We start from the raw sequence: 19,105 nt of genomic DNA, 5'->3' as shown, positions 1-19,105 counted from the left end.
GTGGACACGATGAATTCAGGTGTGTCTTTTCTAACAGGGGTCTGGGATCCAAAACAATAATGACTAATGTCAGAGTATAGTTTTGTATTATGGGATACATGTCATTGCATTGGTCAGTTTGGTTTAAAATGTTATCTTTGCTTCCAAAATGCCTCAGAGATGGTTTTTACTTTCTCTTTTAATTTCTCTCAATATTTATTTTATTTTAAATGTTCTACCTCAAAATTTCTAAAATATTTTTCATGCTGTGACTGTAAATAATAATTTTCTACCACAACTAACCATCTCCTTTCTTCACATCTCACTTAGGAAGAAAAATCTCGCACTAAAATTTAAGGAAATATTGATGTTTATAAACTATATGGACAAAAATATTGGGACACATCATGTCTACAGCTGTAAGATGTCCTGTTCATGAGGATTTGAGATAAAAACATCAATATTTTCTACATAAAACTATATTATTTATGACATTATTGTTTTGTATCCCAGACCTCTGGTAGAAAAGAAACACCTGAATTCAACGTGTCCACATACTTTTGTCCAGAAGTCTAGAAGCACCATCATGGGGGAGGGGCTAATAACACACCCTCACTCTAAGTAGCCAATCAGATTGCAGAATCTGATCACCTGAGTTCCTCCACTTTAGATCTACATCCTGGTCTGGACTGTGATCAGGATTCAGAGTCACAGGTTGACCTGTATGTGATGAAGGCAGTGAGGGCCTTTTATATTTGGCTGCAATTTATGACATCACCACTAGTTGTCTCTAAATGATCCACATCGAGCCTTTAATAAAGAGGTCCGAAAAAATCGACCTTCCAAGGTGAGTTCAAGAACACGAGGTGAATGTATTCAACCACCATAAGTATTATTTTAAAATAATTTTTCCAATTGTTTAATTATGTCATATAATTTAATCTTAGAGGTAAAAACAAAAAAAAGTAAAATAATGGTGACGTGTCTCGGATCTGATTCGAGGCTTCGTCAAACCCGAACATGTTTCTGTCTGAAAATGATAAAAAAACATTTCTATTTGTCACTGAATGAATTCATTATTTAAACATTTTGATATTTCAGATCATGTCATGTTGAAAAATTATGGGTCATCAGGGTAATTTTTTGCCAAGTTGTATTTTGGTACCTATTTGGTTTACGAAGCTGCCTTTTTTTTGTTTTGCAATTATTTTGTACTTTGTCGTCAGGCATTCGCAAAACTACTACTTTTTTAAGCTTTAAAGTGTAACTGATACATAAATGAATGAATGATACACGAAAGATGCTGTCTGATGAGAATAGTGTATTAAGGCTGTGAAGTCAAACCGATGGTGTTACAAAAACTTTTATAAGCTGAATAAAAATGAATTATTTTATAATTGAATATTGTGGGTTTTCTTCCCTGTTTGATTGATTAAACTGCTAGAAAATTAAGGGGTTTTTTGGTCTTAGAATCAAACTTTGCCTCCTCATCTAACTTTAATGCTCGTCATCATTGATGTTTTCCTCATTTTCTTCAGTCTTTGATGAAAATAGGTCAATCTGAGCTCCTTTATTCACCAAAAAACTCCACTGGTTTCATTAAACTAATACATTTATTTTGAGTTTCATAGCTATAGAGAGGCAAAAACTGCCTCACAGAAAGATGAAAAAGTGTTTTTAAAGCCAGATTCAAAGTTTTACATTAAAAAGTTAAGGTATGCTGAAGGGAAATAAGCAGACAAATAAATAAATAGAATATTTTCTGATTGTTTCATTGCTGTTATGTTGCAAAATTCAAAAACGCTAATTATAATGTTGAAGAAATGGTATTAAAAGTGTGGTTTTATTTGCCATTTAATGATGTAAAAGGCCATATTTTTATCTTTTACTATAAAACATTTTTACTTTTATGTCTGATTTTAACTGTTTAAGTGATAAGTTGAAGGAATTTGGCCTGATACAATGAAATAATTCACATGAGAATACAGACTTGGATTTTCTTCGGCAGAAGGTTTGAAAGTTTCATTAAATAGCAGGGTTTCTATTTTTTTCAGTGAAGTTTTGTTGCTACACATATGCAAAAATAAGCCCCGCAGGAAGATGTAAAAGTGCAAGAAATTTACAGTATTTGCAATATTTCTTCCTTGTTTGTCAACGAGACGCAGAGTTTCATGGAATGTGCAACTTCACACAGACATAAAACACAATTTGGTGATTATTTCACAGTGGTTATGTTCTAAAACTCACAAAATGTGCCTTAGGATGTTAGAGAAATTATATTAAAAGTGGGTTTTGTTACCCCGACCCTCGAAGGGGAAGCAAAGGGTATTGTTTTTGGTTGGGCTTGTTAACACTTTAGCAGCAAAACGATTGGTTGAATTTATACTAAACTGGGTTTATAGATTGCCAGTGACCCAGAATAGATGTGATTACATTTTGAGAAAAGGTCAAAGTTACAATTTTTTATGAATTTACTTATAATAGGTGGACTTTGTCTATGCTGTTTATATCTATGCTGACATCAGCACATGCATAGACATGATGACATCAGCTGGATCGATGTCAAAATAAACTACAATAAGTGCGAGGGGAGGGGTTCATTGTGCCTGGCACCACTTGTTTAATATTCGATTGTTAACTATATCATGTTCTAATGTGGTCCATGTTTTCTTTCATTCCTTGTCGTGACTTTCACAGCTGAGCTGAGATGATTCGTTCTGATTTAATGAAAACATTTGCATTTATTACTTCTGCCAAGGAGGTTATGTTTTCATCAGGGTTTGTCTGTTTGTCAGAAAGATAACTCAAAAACTTATTGAAGGATTTTGATGAAACTTTTAAGAAATGTTGATTCTGGCACAAGGAACAAAGGATTAAATTTTGGTGGTGATTGGGGGATGGGTGGGAGGATGATCTGCTTTGGCAGAGGTCTGTGCTCTCAGAGTGTTTTTATTACCTCCACCAGGAGGTATTGGGATCACTTTGCTTTGTGTATTTGTTTGTTTGTGTGTTAGCAACTTTACAGGAAAACTATTCCAACCATCTTTACCAAATTGTACCCACAGATAGGCCTAGGCCCTGGGACCAACCCATTAAATTTTGGGCCAAGTAGGCCAGAGTTCAAGGTCTCAGCAAGGTCACAAAATCTACAATTTTCCTATGTCTCATCATTGACCAATTTTCGAAAATTCATAAAAAATTCAAAACACCTCTGATTAGCCTCCAATTTGATCCACCTGTAGCTTATAACAATATCTTGTATCTGGCATAAAATTGTCCCCATCCACTGTGGAATGTGGACTCTGTGGACATTTACATTTAACATTGAAAATCCCATTTACCACACATTTTTCATTATAACTCAACAAATATTGATTGGAATTGAATATAATTTGACATACACATGACTGGTACCAAGCTTCAGCTTTTTCTGTTGTATGGAACAACCTTGAAACTGTTTAATTGAAAAAGAAATAGTCGATCCACACATGCACACTGTTTGGGGTGCTTGGTGGAGGTTTGCGTTCTCTGAACACTTGTTGTAGTTATGTTTTCATCAAGGTTTGTCTGTTTGTCTTTTAGCAAGATAACTCAAAAAGTTATGGACGGATTTTGAAGAAATTTTCAGGTAATGTTGATACTGGAACAAGGAACAAATGATTACATTATGGTGGTGATCGGGGGAGGGGGGGACAACCGATCTGTCTGGTGCTTTTCTAGTTATAGATTATTTTCTTCATTTCCTTTTCAGTATTTCACAGAAACAGGCAGCTGCTTATTCTGCTTATCTTATTAAAAATTCACACACACATGATTCTACAAGAAAAAGTCCTTTTATATGTAGGTTCAGTTTTCTTCTATCAGACATACAATAAAAACTTAAAGTGCGATAATACAGAAGAAAATGCTGCTGCCTTCGTAGTAAAAGCTTCTGTAAAGACCTTTCTAAGTCCAGGCTGAGTCCAGTAGTCGTGTTTATCGTCCTGGTCTAACTTAAAACTCCAGCAGGTGGGTCAGCGGGTCCACAGAGTTCAGGACCATCTCTTGCCTTTGGCCGTAGACCCCCTCCTCCACCTTGACCCCGGCTCTGGTGCACTTCTGCGAGGCCTTCATCAGGTCCCTGCAGGCCGACACCAGGCCAGTGAAGAGTTGGGCGGCCCACCATGGCTCGCAGCCCCCCTCGTATCGCATCCTCCTCCTGGGCCCCGGCTCGGCCTGCAGGGACTCCTGGGGGACCAACAGGACGCTGCCGGGGAGGTCGAGGACCGAAACCGGGGACGCTGTGCCTTGGCGGAAGAATTTGGTGGTCATCAAAGTGTTGGCTGCCGAGGAGAGGACAGAAAAATAATTAGAACTTTATTAACCCAACAAACAGAATATTGGACCAGGACTGTACATAGGGTCTGAATTTTATACCATTTTACTAAAGATACTCTGTTGTGTGAAAGTGATGAGTTTGAGTCTCTAAATATTTAAATCCATGTCAATACGCATGACAAAAACTCCAACACAATGATATAAAAGAAAAATAGGACCAATGGCCCTGTAGCTTACCGGCCAAATTAAAAGCTTTGGGAAATGTATCCAGATGCCATTTATTATCACCCAGTTCTGTGTATTTATTCTATTACAGAAGTAGCCCATGTTTTGGTCATATTCCAATCAGATCTGTAAAAAATTCAAATTCCAACTTGATATCATTGATACTTACTGATTTATTGGATCAATCCACTTCCTATCTCTTATAATGGGAAAATTGGGAAGCTGTATACCAAGTCTGAAGTCAGTCAGAACTGTAGTTTCGGAGAAGAAGACGATTGAAATTTTTTCCCCATAAGAGCCCATGTGAAATTTTCCATAATCTGATTATGGAAGAAGATCCTGATCAGCATGTGGACATTATGTTTTGGTCATCTCCCCATCAGGGCTGGACTGTAGAAATTTACACTGGATATCATTTATATTTACTGAGTTACTGCATCGATCCACTTCCTATCTCTTATAATGGGGACATTTTTCAAAGTCGCACCAAATCCAGAATCAGATCCGGATCCAAATATTTTCCCTAACTTTTGTTGACATCGTCATAAAGAAGCTGTAAACCAAGTTTGAAGTCAATCGGAATTGTAGTTTCGGAGAAGAAGACGATTGAAATTTTTGTAACGAATGACAGACAACAACAGATGACAGATGCTGACGCCGCTGGATGCCGCATAATGACAATAGCTTACGGCCTGTCGGCCAGTAAGCTAAAAATGGGAGAAGGAACTCACTGTGGAAATTACACATGATGACTGGCTTAATGTATGGAAGATACACCAAACATCCACTAGATCGTGGATCTGGAGGGAGTTCTCCTGGAAAAATCTGGTGCATTTCTTTATTTCACCAAAAAAAAGTAAGCAGTGAAACAGACAGCAGAAATGTTGGAGAGAATGTGGAAAATTTAATGTATGAGGTATGAGATTCCAATGTGCTGTGATGTACACTGTAAAAAATCTAAATCTTACCAAGTGTATTTCTGTCATTTCTAGTCCAAATATGTCATCGCACTTAAAATAAGGCATAATCACCTAAAGAGTAACTTTTCAGTGAGATATAAGAACTTAAGTTGAGACAATGATTCTGAAAAATCTTATTTCAAGAAATCTTACCAAGATACGGTAATTGTCACTTGTTCCATTGGCAGATTTTTTTTTGCTTAATTCAAGATTTTTTTCTTTTTTGCTTAATTCAAGCAAAAAAAAAAATCTTCCAATGAGTAAGATTTTGATTTTTTCCATTGAGAGCAGTGGTTCTCAACCTGGGGAGGGGAAAAAAAAAAAAAATCACAAAAAATCACCCACTCACTGGCTATTAGTACAAAGAAGATGCAGCAGATTCCCTCCCTGTTGAAAATTGAAGTGGTTGGACTATTACAGTGTTTCTCAACGGGGGCAGTACCCCCACGTAAAGACCCTGTGTAAACCCGACACCCCCCCGGGTTTATGGATTAAGGTCTGTTGTGTAATTGAGGAATATCTGCCACCCTGGGGGCAGGGCGGCAGGTGGGAAATGAGGTAAGGGGGGCTTTATCTACAGAGCTATCTAACCCGTCACATCCTCCACGTACAGGTTTGTCGCGCTACTTTTACAATAACGTACACACACCCCTGATCCCAAATTTCCTTACCTTTTTGCTTAATTCAAGATTTTTTTTGCTTAATTCAAGCAAAAAAATCTGCCAATGGAAGAAGTGAAAATTATCTTGGTAAGATTTCTTGAAATAAGATTTTCCAGATCTATTGTCTACAAATAAATTCTTATATCTCACTGAAAAGTTACTCTTTAGGTGATTATGTCTTATTTAAGTGTGATGAGATATTCTGACTAGAAATGAGAAAAATACACTTGGTAAGATTTTGATTTTTTGCAGTGTACTGTATTTGTGTAACTTGTCTGATGGAAATGTAGAGGGAAACGACATACACTTGGTTAAAGTACATTTAGTGGCTGTAAAAAAGCTATTACAAGGAACTGGGGAAAGACAGAACCACCAACAAAGGACCGATGGATCACAGTTATTGAAGGAATATATACAATGGAAAAAAATAACTCACAAACTGAAACTACAAGAAGCACAAATGGACAAAAAATGGAATAATGGACTGATTACAGAACCCAGAATGGTGGAAGGACTGAATAATGTGAATGTAGTGTCGTGTAGTGTACCCAAGCAAGGTTTGTGTGTTCGCTTTTTGTTGTTTTTGGTGACGTTTATAAAATTTCAATAAAAATTTAAGTGAAAAAAAAATTGAAGTCCATGTCTTTTTTCTAAACCCTTAATTACATTACTTTATCAGGTTTTTCACGACAGTGGGAACAGGATCATAAGGATCAGTAACCCTTCATCCTCTGGCTGTTCATGTGGATGTAACAGTTGAGGAAAAGGACATTAAGATGCATAAAACTGATTCTGTAAAAGTTTAGTGTAGTTTATCTGTTTTTTAGAAAAAGAGGAGTTGTCATATCAGTTTATCATAATCAGGGTTTTGGGTATATATATATACATATATATATATATATACATATATATATATATATATATATATATATATATATATATATATATATATATATATGAATTTTAAATAACTGGATAACTTGCTGTGTAATGTGAACAGATGATATTTTATATGAAGAACATCCTCTATGTGTTGTGTCTAAAATCAAACTTATATGATATGATTTATGATCCAGTATTAATCCTTTGCTATCAAATATTTAAGGATCAGTAACCCTACATCCTCTGGGTGTTTATGTGGATGGTAAGAGTTGAGAAAGGGCCCATTAAGGTGCATTAAACTTATTCTATAAAAGTGTAGTGTAGTTTATCTGTCTTAGAAAAAGAGGAATTTTCATATCAAACAACAAAAAGCGAACAAACAGACCTTGCTTGGGTACACTACATGAATATGACCTTATATTCACATTATTCAGTCCTTCCTCCATTCTGATTTCTGTAATCAGTCCATTTATTCCATTTTTTTTGTCCATTTCTGCTTCTTGTAGCAAATGATTAATACTAGAAATATTATTCTATTTTTTATTTTTTGTTTTGTTTTATTTTTTTCCCCTATATTTTGTATTATGTTTGTGTCTGAAAAGAGGTTATAATAGTTCTGGATTTTTCATTATAGTTTAGTTTTATTTAGTTTTGACTTTTTTTTTCTCTAATTCAGTTAGTTTTAATAAGTTTTTAGAGCAGCTTTGCTAGTTTTTTATTAATTTTCATTATTTTCTAAATGCTTAGTTTTAGTTTAGTTTTAGTCTCTTTATATCTTTTGTCTTCTTCACCATCAAATTCAAATAAATCCCAGACAGGACTCTGCTGCTTTCTCCCAACTTTAGTCTCCATGTTTCCAGGTAGAGTGGGGACCAGAAGACGACTGGAAACCACAAGTGACGGACCGTTAAATATCATATGGTGCCGCTAGCTAAAATTGCTTGAGGGAAATAAATTGATTTTATACCAATCCGACATAGACAAAGACGAAAACGAAGGGAATTTTATCCAGAATTTTTTATCTGTTTTAGTTAGTTTTGTAAGCACACAATACAGTTTCAGTTTATCGTTTTTTTCTTTTAATTCTAGTTTTTATTTATTTCATTTAACGAAAATGTTTTTGCAATTCTAGTTTTCGTCATTTCGTTAGTTTTCGTTTACGATAATAACCTTGGTCTGAAATAAACAACTAAACAAAATGAGACGTGATCTTGGAAAACCTATTCTTGATTTGTCCTAAACTTTATAATGCCAGGATGATAGAAGCTGTTCAGATGTCGTCTTACCCATCTCATTAGTGACGTCCTCAGTGGCTCCGTTAAAGAAACACACAAACACCACCATCCCCTCCTCGATCTGACGACAGCAGAGACATAAATCACACACTGCTTCAGGACAAACCCCAGTTGTTCCTCATGTTGTGTCATTGTCTCGGTGCAGAATCAGTCGGTCCTGGTTCTGGTTCTGGTCCTCTCACCTTGGCCCAGCGGGCATCTGCTCCGTCCACCGCTGGTCTGATCTGGACTTTAGCCCGGCTGCACTGCTGGATGATGGTCCGGGCTTCGATCCTCCTTGGCCTCGGATGGGGAACTGCACTGAATATAGAAACAATAAAAACAAACCTACAGCTTCAGTATCTGTCTGTAAGTCACTGTATTCAATATGAAAATCATCTGTTTCCTGATTATGAGAATAAACAGCCAAACACATTTATCCTAAGTCTCTGACTGTTTCACAGTGGTTATGTTCTGAAACTCTAGTTTATTGAACTTTTTATGATGTAAAACAGCCACATTTTATTATTTCTATTTGTTTATTTATTTATTATAACTGCAATATTTATCCTTCTACTTGAAATGTATTTTTTATTACTTGATAAATAGTTTTTATATGTATATTTATTTTATCTTGTACATATAGTGTCTGTTTTATTTACTAGCGGAATTGTATCCGTGGTGCCATTGTACGATAGCATGAGAGGCTAAAATCGCCCAGCATACCTCACAACATTTGAATACGGACATAAATTGTGCCTAGAAGATAGTCAGGTAATGTTTCTATTCATTTGGTGAGTTTGGCGGCGATCGGATCTGTGAAGGCTGAGGAAAATCCGTACAAATGCCCTCCTGTGCTGCAACATCGATTGGACGGACACAGAACATGCATTATATAGTAGGATTCCTGTTGCCCCCTGAGCCACTGCATCAAAATCTCATTTTGATATAAATCTGAATGACAAATGAAGTCTATCTGTCGATTAAAGAGGCAAAACATTCATCTTTTGGACCACTTCCAGACCCATGTGATAAATGTGGTGTTTCCTCTGGACCCAAGTTCACAAAACTACACCTTTTAACTCTTGTGCACTTCTATAATTTATGACTCTCCACCCTCAAAACTGCACATGAACAAAAACTGCTACAAAATCATCATATATAATTTTTTTTCCCTCCTTTTTTTCCTGCGTTAACTCTTTAAAACCTGACGTGTCATCGCTGAAACACCCTGTGCATATGCAGTTTGGATGGCTGTAGCTCTTTCATTGTTTGTTCAATTGAAAAAATTTCAGCGGTTTCTGAAACCTGAGAACGTTGGGCTTTATGGGTTTTATTGGGTCATTACAGTAATTTCACTCACGCCTGTACTAGAAACTGGAGAAGAAGCTGTTTCAGCAGAATAATAACGTGCAGTAAATTGTAAATGACTGCTAGATTTTGAAAGTTCTAAGTGCTCTGGAAAATGGGCAAAAGGACTCATTCGATAATAATAATAATAATCATACATTGGTTTTATATAGCTCTTTTCTAGGTCCTCAAAGACGCTTCATTTACAACATATTTTCTAACCTTTTCATAGTCAAAATAAGAAAAAAGTCTAGACTAACCATTTTTGGCTTAAGGTTTAAAGGGTTATTCTCTTAAAGAACTTCAGCTCTGCTCAAATCTATCAAATATTCAATCATTTTCAGGATTTTAACCCTTTAATTGCCGCTCTGAAGCCCCCCCTTAAACCCTTTCAGACTCATCCTCGACAGGAGTGTTTTTCTACCTGTTCACCACCAGAGGGTGTTTGGCGGTCTCGGTCTGCGGTGACCCAGCAACGGTGAACACAGGCCAGGGTTTGTTGCTCGGGGACACCACAGGCTCCAGACCATGACTAGGGTTCCTCTTCGCTGGAGTCTCTACCTCCAGGTTCCTCTTCCTCTTCATTGGCCGCTGGCTGCTGCTGCTGCTGCTGCCACGTTGTGTTGATGTGTGGGACTGCATTTGGGTTTTCTGAGTTCGAGGTTGACTCGTTTCCTGATGTGTTTGAGGTTCTTCTGTGACCTCAGAGGAAGGTTTGATGAAGGTTTGTGGCCTGGTGATGCCTTCAGGGAGGCTCGGTTCTGTCTCTTGTAGAGAATTCTTCTGGTTTTGGTTGTTCAGGACATCCGGTGTGGTTAAAGTCCAGTTCTGGAGGCCAAGGGGGGTTCTGGGCTTCAGATGGATGAAGAGGATGGGTATTGTGGACGTGGGGTTGGGGGAGGTTTCAGGCTTCTGGGACTCATGATTTGTGGTCTGGAAAGCAAAATGGATTTTGTGGTTGGCCTTTAATCTTACACTTTTCATTTATCTGCACTTTTTTTTTAACTAATTTTTGACACAGGCTTGTCTTTTCTTTTAGGGATGTAACGATTAGCGGTATAATGATATACCGCAGAAAAATTGCAGATGGTTAGTATTACCATTTAAACTCCAATTATGATAACCGTGTTTGATTACCGCACTTTTCCAGAGAAAACCCCTATGTACAGGTATGTTTTTATGTCAAATATTTGAGTATAGTTTTAATTTATTACAATTTTAATTGTATATACCTAATATTTGGAACCAATATTCACTTTTAAAGTCTTTGAAAAGGTTCGTTAAGCAGCTTTGTGTTATTTATGCAATAAATTATATACATTTTTCAAATCTGATTTTATATTTTTTGTGTGTTTCTTGTGCTTTTGTGTTGATATAGTAGGTTAAAGTAAAAAAAATAATACACAGATGATATAGCTGAAGTTGTGCTGAAAAAAAAGATCCCAAACATGGCTATAGTAAACATTTGTTTATATAGTATATAAAGGCAAAATCAAAAGTATTGAAAAACGGCAAAAATAAGCTCAGACCACTAAGGGTTAACATTTGAATGTTTCTGCCAACAGAAGGTACATTGTACCTATTATTTTTTTGTTGTTGTTGTTTTTTGTTTTTTCAAAATATAACTTGGTTAAATTATTTCAGTGTATGTATTAGTACTTTTTGAACATTTTGAGCACAATTTCAACAATACCGCGATAATAATGATAACTGTGATAATTTTGGTCACAATAACCATGATATGAAATTTTCATATTGTTACATCCCTATTTTCTTTTTTTTTTTTTTTAATTTTTGTGTTTCTACAATTCCATGTACCAGAAACCAAATATGAGCAGCATCTGCACTGAAACTGTCTACCAACCTTCTACTTCCTTCAGGAGGATGTTTTTTTCTCCCAAGATCCACAAATAATATCTACAAGAAATCCTTGGTACCCAGCACATTTAAGGTGTTAAATTGCTTGAGTGCTGATAAACCTGATGTCCTTTACATGTTAATAAACCTACCGTCGTTTGATCTGAAATCATCTCTGGTGTCTGTGTTTCATTGATTCCTTTTCTGTCGCCTCCAGAACCTTCATCACAAACTTCAACGTCTTCATCATCCTGCGCGCTAGTAGAAACAGAATGAATATCCAATTGAAATTCAACATATTTACACCTGATCTGGATACAGATCCCATTGAATCCAGATGCTCACCTGTCTGAGTGGTTGTCTATGAGTCGATGAGACCTCAGCTCCACCTGTTGTGTTTCTGATTCTTCTGGTTCTGGTTTCTTCCTCTGTTTCCTGTTGCATAATAAGCAGCTGTTGATCCACTGCACCACGTCAGCTCTCATGGTTTTCCAGAAATACCTGTCAAAGATCATGAATCTGTTAAACATCTCGTCTTTACATGGTGCATCAGGCCAAATTAACCCAGATTAAACCCAGGTATAGTTTGGCCCAGTCCAGACAATACCCTTTCTAGCGTAAGAAGGATTCGATTGTATTTACACAGTATATTTACTCACTTTTATTCACAAAGAGATAAAACATTTTTTATGGGTTGATGAATGTATTTCTTGAACATATGTAACACTACACCTCTGTGCGTCTACCACACCTACTGTTCTTCTTATTAGAGTCGTTCAGAACACTCCAACCTGAGTGCATGATCTTGAAAACAAGCCTGATCATTTGGATGCTGTTGTCAGTATTTTATGCTGCATTCTAGAGTGCTGGGAGGTAGAATATAAACTATATTGCCAAAAGTATTTGCTCACCTGCCTTGACTCGCATATGAATTTCAGGTCCATCCCATTCCTAGTCTATGGGGTTCAATATGACGTGGGTCCACCCTTTGCAGCTATAACAGCTTCAACTCTTCTGGGAAGGCTGTCCACAAGGTTTAGGAGTGTGTTCATGGGAATTTTGGACCATTCTTCCAGAAGCGCATTTGTGAGGTCACACACTGATGTTGGACAGAAGGCCTGGCTCTCAGTCTCCGCTCTAATTCATCCCAAAGGTGTTCTATGGGGTTGAGGTCAGGACTGTGTGCAGGCCAGTCCAGTTCATCCACACCAGACTCTGTCATCCATGTCTTTATGGACCTTGCTTTGTGCACTGGTGCACAGTCATGTTGGAAGAGGAAGGGGCCAGCTCCAAACTGTTCCCACAAAGTTGGGAGCATGGAATTGTCCAAAATGTCTTGGTATGCTGAAGCATTCCCAGTTCCTTTCACTGGAACTAAGGGGCCAAGCCCAGCTCCTGAAAAACAACCCCACACCATAATCTCCCCTCCACCAAACTTTACGCTTGGCACAATGCGGTCTGACAAGTATCGTTCTCCTGGCGACCGCAAAACCCAGACCCGTCCATCAGATTGCCAGATGGAGAAGCGTAATTGGTCACTCCAGAGAAGGCGCCTCCACTGCTCTAGAGTCCAGTGGCGGCGTGCTTTACACCACTGCATCCGACGCTTTGCATTGCACTTGGTGATGTATGGCTTGGATGCAGCTGCTCGGCCACGGAAACCCATTCCATGAAGCTCTCTGCGCGCTGTTCTGGAGCTAATCTGAAGGCCACATGAAGTTTGGAGGTCTGTAGCGATTGACTCTGCAGAAAGTTGGCGACCTCTTCGCACTATGTGCCTCAGCATTCGCTGACCCCGCTCCGTCAGTTTACGTGGCCTACCACTTTGTGGCTGAGTTGCTGTCGTTCCCAAACACTTCCACTTTCTTATAACACAGCTGACAGTTGACTGTGGAATATTTAGGAGCGAGGAAACTTCACAACTGGATTTGTTGCACAGGTGGCATCCTATCACAGTTCCACGCTGGAATTCACTGAGCTCCTGAGAGCGACCCATTCTGTCACAAATGTTTGTAAAAGCAGTCTGCATGCCTAGGGGCTTGATTTTATACACCTGTGGCCATGGAAGTGATTGGAACACCTGATTCTGATTATTTGGATGGGTGAGCCAATACTTCTGGCAATATAGTGTATCTTAGATGGAGTTAACTACATCCCACCTCAAAGTATTCCAGATGATCCATGGTGAACATAAACAACAAATATGGAGATCACAAATCTAAGCTCCTATTTGCTTTGTTACTGAAGAGGCATTTTGACTGTCAACAGTACAGTGTTCTCATATACGCCAACGAGATGGAAGAAGTGAAATGAAGGATGAGCTAATTACACATTGTGAAGTTTTTTTTTCATTGCGAACTTGCATAGTGTGCCGCCATTGTTGTGTTGACGTCACGTTGTAGTTTGCAGTGAGGTCGGGGTACTTCGATCTGGCCCCACTTTGCAACAAGGACCTCCAGCTTTGACAGGCATTCCAATGAATCTGAACGAGTTGGATGTCGAATACTTCCCATTTCCCAGCTCTCTGGAATGCAGCATAACTTTGAACATTTATATTGTAGCGAGGCATGGCTAGTCTTACAAGTTGAAGTTTCAGGAAATTATGACCTTTATTATATTATGAACAGTCAAATTCATTATTATACTGTATGTTACAATTGCATTATAACATTTTGTTTTTAATGTGCTTTTATAAACACTGCAGAAGTGTGGTTGTAATCTTTGATCTTTGTGGAAGTCTGTTACACGTCAGACAGCAGAGGGTTGTGTTTTTTCTTGCCAGCCAGCCACCCCCCCCTTCCTTCTGTTTCTGCATGTGATTTCCAAATTAGTTTCCACCTGGACTGGCAGAGCAGCCTATGATTGGATCCTGCAGAATCCAGCCAGCCAATCAGCCCTCAGAAGACCATACCATACCATACCGACTTTATTTATAAAGCACTTTAAGAACTTTACAGCTGGCCAAAGGGCCGTACACCAAACATAAAACAAGGGATTAAATAAGTAAATAAAACTAGTGAAAACACAGGGTTTTAAGCGGGCTAAGAACAACAAAATACGAACATCATAAAAACAAAGACAAATTAAAATCTGTTAAAAACAGTATAAAAAAACAGACATGTCACTCACTGATTAAAAACTAATGAGAAAAAGTGCATTTTTAGATGTGATTTAAAGACAGGTAGAGACTGAGCCTGTCTAACAACTAAGGGCAACTGGTTCCACAACTTTGGGGCGACAACAGAAAAGGCACGGTCCCCACGGAGCTTCTTTTTAGTTTTTGGAACCAGAAGCTGCAGCTGATCTGCTGACCTGAGAGCATGAGAGGGGGCATAGGGGTGGATCAGGTCAGACAGGTAGGAGGAGGCAAGGCCATTCAAACATTTAAAAACAAATAGAAGAATTTTAAAATCAACTCTAAAACGCACTGGTAACCAATGGAGTGAAGCTAAAACCATTGAAATATGTTGATGTTTCCGTGTCCCTGTTGAAAGCCAAGCTGCAGCATTTTGGACCAGCTGCAGTCGGGAAAGTGCATTTTCACTCAGCCCGGCATAAAGTGCATTACAATAGTCAAGTCTAGTAGTTACAAAAGCATGGATCACAGTTTCAAATAGATCCCTGGGCAGAACAGATTTTACTTTTGCAAGCTGTCTTAAGTGAAAGAAACTGGACTTGACCACACCACTTATTTGTTGGTCGAGCTTAAGATTGGGGTCTATTTTAACACCCAAATTTGACATGACCGGTTTAACCAAATGAGATAAGGAACCCAGGTCAACAAGAGCTGTGTGATTTGAAACACTGGGGCCAAAAACCATCACTTCTGATTTGTCCTGGTTTAGATTCAGAAAATTCAATGACATCCAAGATTTAATATCATCAATACAGTCCAAGAGGGGTTTTATAGCTTGCAGGTCATCCTTCTTAAAAGGTAAATAGATTTGACTGTCATCTGCATAAAAATGGAACGCAATGCCATGTTTCCTCAGTATGGACCCTAAAGGGAGCATATAAAGGGAAAATAACAAAGGTCCGAGGGTGGAGACAGGTGAAAAGGTTCCCCTTGATGACTTCACCCCCCCTTTTCTTCTCCCTGACTTCTGTTTGATCAGGTCCTGCTGCCACGCCATTCTTTGTGACAGCTGTTCCTGTTTACCTATCGATTAGAAGGCCTTTTGGTGTGAGGTTCAGGACCACAGGTGAGTTTGGGGTACCCTGTACATTTTTGCACTCGCGCAGCTTTCATCTTTTGTTTCACACACTAGCTTTATTAGTTTGTGCCACCTGTGTAAGTTTTTGTGAAAGCCATTTGTAGATAAGTTTAGGTATTAATTTTGTTGTTTTTCTGTCTCCATCATCTAGATTGGTGGTGTCCAACCCTGGTCCTCGAGAACCACTATCCTGCATGTTTTAGATGTTTCCCTCTTCCAGCACACTTAATGGCTGTTCTCAGGCTTCTGCAGAGCTTGATGATAGGCTTATCTTTTAAATCAGGTTTGTTGGGAGAGGGAGACATCTAAAAAATGCAGGATAGTAGCTCTTGAGGACCAGGATTGGACACCCCTGATCTAGATGTTCAGTTAGGCCCTGTTTTTGTTCTATAAATTTCGTTAATTTGGGACAATCAGCACTATCCTGGCCTCCACCACGTTTTTCTGGCCTTGTTTTTTTTTGTTAGCAGCCTGTCTTTGTTTATGAAAAGAATAAAACTAATTATACGTGACACTTGTTGGCTTATTCTCTTTTGGCTGCCAAGTTATTGTCCAGCATTCTGTGACATAACAAAGTGTAATATTGATTGTTTTTCTGGTTGAAGTAATACAAATCTACTCCGGTGTTCATAGTTTTTTTTCTCATTTAACCTACCTGATAAAGCTAAACCCCCAATAAAATCTTGAAAAATTAAGTAATTCTTGTATACATTACTCAACACTACTGATATTATGGGGCTATAATCTGGTCCCCACGTATAGTCCAGACTGGGAGGTAAACTATGTCCTTTTACAGTGGGATCTTCTCGGTGGAATCCCCTCTCACCTCTCGTTGAGGAGCCTGAAACACTTGCTGACACCCAGATGGTTCAGCTCGTCATGGAACTCTTTCAGAGCGTCTTCAACCTGCTGTCGGTTCCTCAACACCAAATGTAGTCGAGCTCCTTTGACCAGGTGGAGCTGTTCATCTGGGAAACGAGGAGGCAGCTGTTAGGAGTCTGGTTTCTGTCCTATCACAGCACAAGAAAAACACCTTCTGTAGCCAACTTTGACCACAGGATTCAGTGGAGGTCTCAGAATGGACAAACCTCTGATGGTGAACTTCTTGCAGAACCTCCTGAAGGTGTTCTTCTCTACATAGGTCAGTCCAGGTGGATAGGTTTGGCTGCAGAGGTACCGCTCCACAGCGTCGTATTTGGCAAAAAAGGCCTGTTTATTCACAAGAATACATGCAGTAACACGTCATCCTACAAAATACAGACTGTTATGACCCTGGGTCATAATTTATCTATTTATATGTATATGTATGTGTTTTCTGTTTAGTGTGTGTGTTCTCCCCCGTCCTGTAGGTGTGCTGTGCCCTTTTGTGTCTGTCTATTGCAGGTTGCTGATTGGTGGATCATGATTGCCCAGCCCTTTAAAAATGGCCCTGGAACTTCTGTCCTCGCTCGCTCTTGCCTCCTGTCAGCTCCCAACCCTGTGTTCGTGTGTGTGACCGTCAGTCTTCGATCCTGGAAAAATCTGATTGTTTGTAGTTGTAAATAGTTTTGTTAAATTGAACCTTTTTCTGGTAGGGGAGGTCGGCTCTTTTGTTTTCACCTTTTCTCCTGTTTTTGTTAGGTAGTTAGGTAAGTTTTCTGTATTTTATTTCCTGCATTTATTTTGGTTAGGTAAGTTAGTAAATTGTAAAAGAAGATATTTTGTTTGTTGTTTTAGCTGCTCCCTCCCCTAACCCTTCCTTAGTTGAACAAAATACTGATAATAAATATTGTGAATCTTAGTTTTTGACTGACGTGTGTGCTTGGGAGCTGGGAGGGGACAAAAGTTGAGCCTATTATGTTCGCCCTGGTGAACCCCTAGGCCGGGGCGTAACAAGACTGAAATGTTTTTTCTCACCTTTCTGAGGAGTCATGAATCGCTTTAAGACAATCTGATGTGACTTTTGTTCAAATTTTGATAGATTATCATGTTTTATTTACCTTTTCCTGGTTACCATTTTCCTCCTCCATCACACTACGCTGGGTCTGTTCAGCAAAGACACAATTTAACTTTATTTACAGCATGAAAACTACCAAGAATGCATTTCATTTTCTAAAATGTGTCTGTCTTGTTAATCGTGCAGCTCTTTTATCTGGTTTGGGCCCAGAGTTTCCTTTTAATCTTCAAAACCTAAACAGTCACTAGTAAACAAAAGCATCTATGATCTAAAATGTTTAATACCTGTATACCAGCTTCTATCCCAAAGTCATCACAACACTGAATGCAAATATGAAGTGATTTTACTCATTACATACAGAATTCTATTTATTAATATTTATTCACTATTACACACTTGCACTGTCTCTTTACTCAAATTGTTTATTGTTACAGTATTGTCTATTGTTACTCTTTTATATGGTTGTATTTTAATTGTCCATGGTTACTTGTATTGTTTTATGTGATTGCACTTTAACCCTTTCATGGATGAATTATGAGAACCTTAGTCAAGATTTTTTTCCTGAGTGTTTTTATTCCTCTTTAGGCATGAAAAAAAAACCCAATGTGATTGAAATTTTTTTAATGAACCCATTTTTTATGGAGTTACAAAAATGTCCACTCAGCTGGACACCATACATTTAATTTTTGAAGCAAAGAAACGTGTATTTAAAATGCAATAACAAAGTGATGAACTGTGCAAAAACTATGAAATAAAAACATTTTTTTAATGCAGCTAATCTGAAGTTTTGTCACATTTGATCATACTCTAATGCTAGTTATTACTCACTTCATGGAGATAATGTGCAAAAAAAAAACCTTTTTGTTTAAGAAACGTTTAAAGTCTAATAACTAGCACTTGATTTAGATTCAACATGTTACCGCAGATCAGGTTTATATAACAACTGTAAGTGTTCTATCTGCACTCTTTTACTTTATTTTAATTGATTATTATGTATGTTTATTATGTTTTAATTGTAATTGTGTGTTTTTAACCTGTCTCTTTTCCATTTTTGTAAAGCACGTGGATGAATTGTACTATATATGAATAAATTTGCCTTATCAAGAACAGCAAAGTTACAATAATTGTATGAATGTCAGTGTATGTGATGATGCATTAGTGTCCACTGTGTTGGCTGATATGGAACTAAAACAACCAAACCCATGAATATACAAGAGACCAGCTGGAGAAGAACTGTCCACTGTAGTGACCAGTATGCATGAAAGGGTTAAGGTTAGCTTTTAATCTCATTGTACTACTGTGCAATGACAAAAATTCTGATGCTGTTGATCCACTAATCCTATCAATACATATAAGTAATTGTGATTAAAATGCAGTTCATTTTTTCATGGCATTTTTCACTGAATCATGTATTTTCCTATATTTCATTTGCTAATCATGTAGATGTTCA

General features: G+C 38.0%; 1 protein-coding gene across 1 annotated transcript in view; it reads right to left on the bottom strand.

The window, feature by feature from the left end:
* Positions 1–3,709: 3,709 nt before the first annotated feature.
* LOC115413560 (uncharacterized) overlaps positions 3,710–19,105 on the bottom strand; it is a 28,992-nt gene continuing 13,596 nt past the window's right edge. Inside the window, exons 11-19 of the mRNA XM_030126495.1 lie at positions 17,699–17,743; positions 16,808–16,928; positions 16,546–16,687; positions 11,851–12,006; positions 11,658–11,763; positions 10,073–10,581; positions 8,502–8,619; positions 8,311–8,380; positions 3,710–4,301 (exon numbers count right to left, since the gene is read on the bottom strand). Of these exons, the coding sequence (XP_029982355.1) occupies positions 3,973–4,301; positions 8,311–8,380; positions 8,502–8,619; positions 10,073–10,581; positions 11,658–11,763; positions 11,851–12,006; positions 16,546–16,687; positions 16,808–16,928; positions 17,699–17,743 (1,596 nt within the window). The 3' untranslated portion in view covers positions 3,710–3,972. The remainder of the gene's footprint in view (positions 4,302–8,310; positions 8,381–8,501; positions 8,620–10,072; positions 10,582–11,657; positions 11,764–11,850; positions 12,007–16,545; positions 16,688–16,807; positions 16,929–17,698; positions 17,744–19,105) is intronic.

The sequence above is a fragment of the Sphaeramia orbicularis genome, chromosome 22, assembly GCF_902148855.1.
Source record: "Sphaeramia orbicularis chromosome 22, fSphaOr1.1, whole genome shotgun sequence".
NCBI lineage: Eukaryota > Metazoa > Chordata > Actinopteri > Kurtiformes > Apogonidae > Sphaeramia > Sphaeramia orbicularis.
This window is presented reverse-complemented; position numbering and strand designations above follow the sequence as displayed.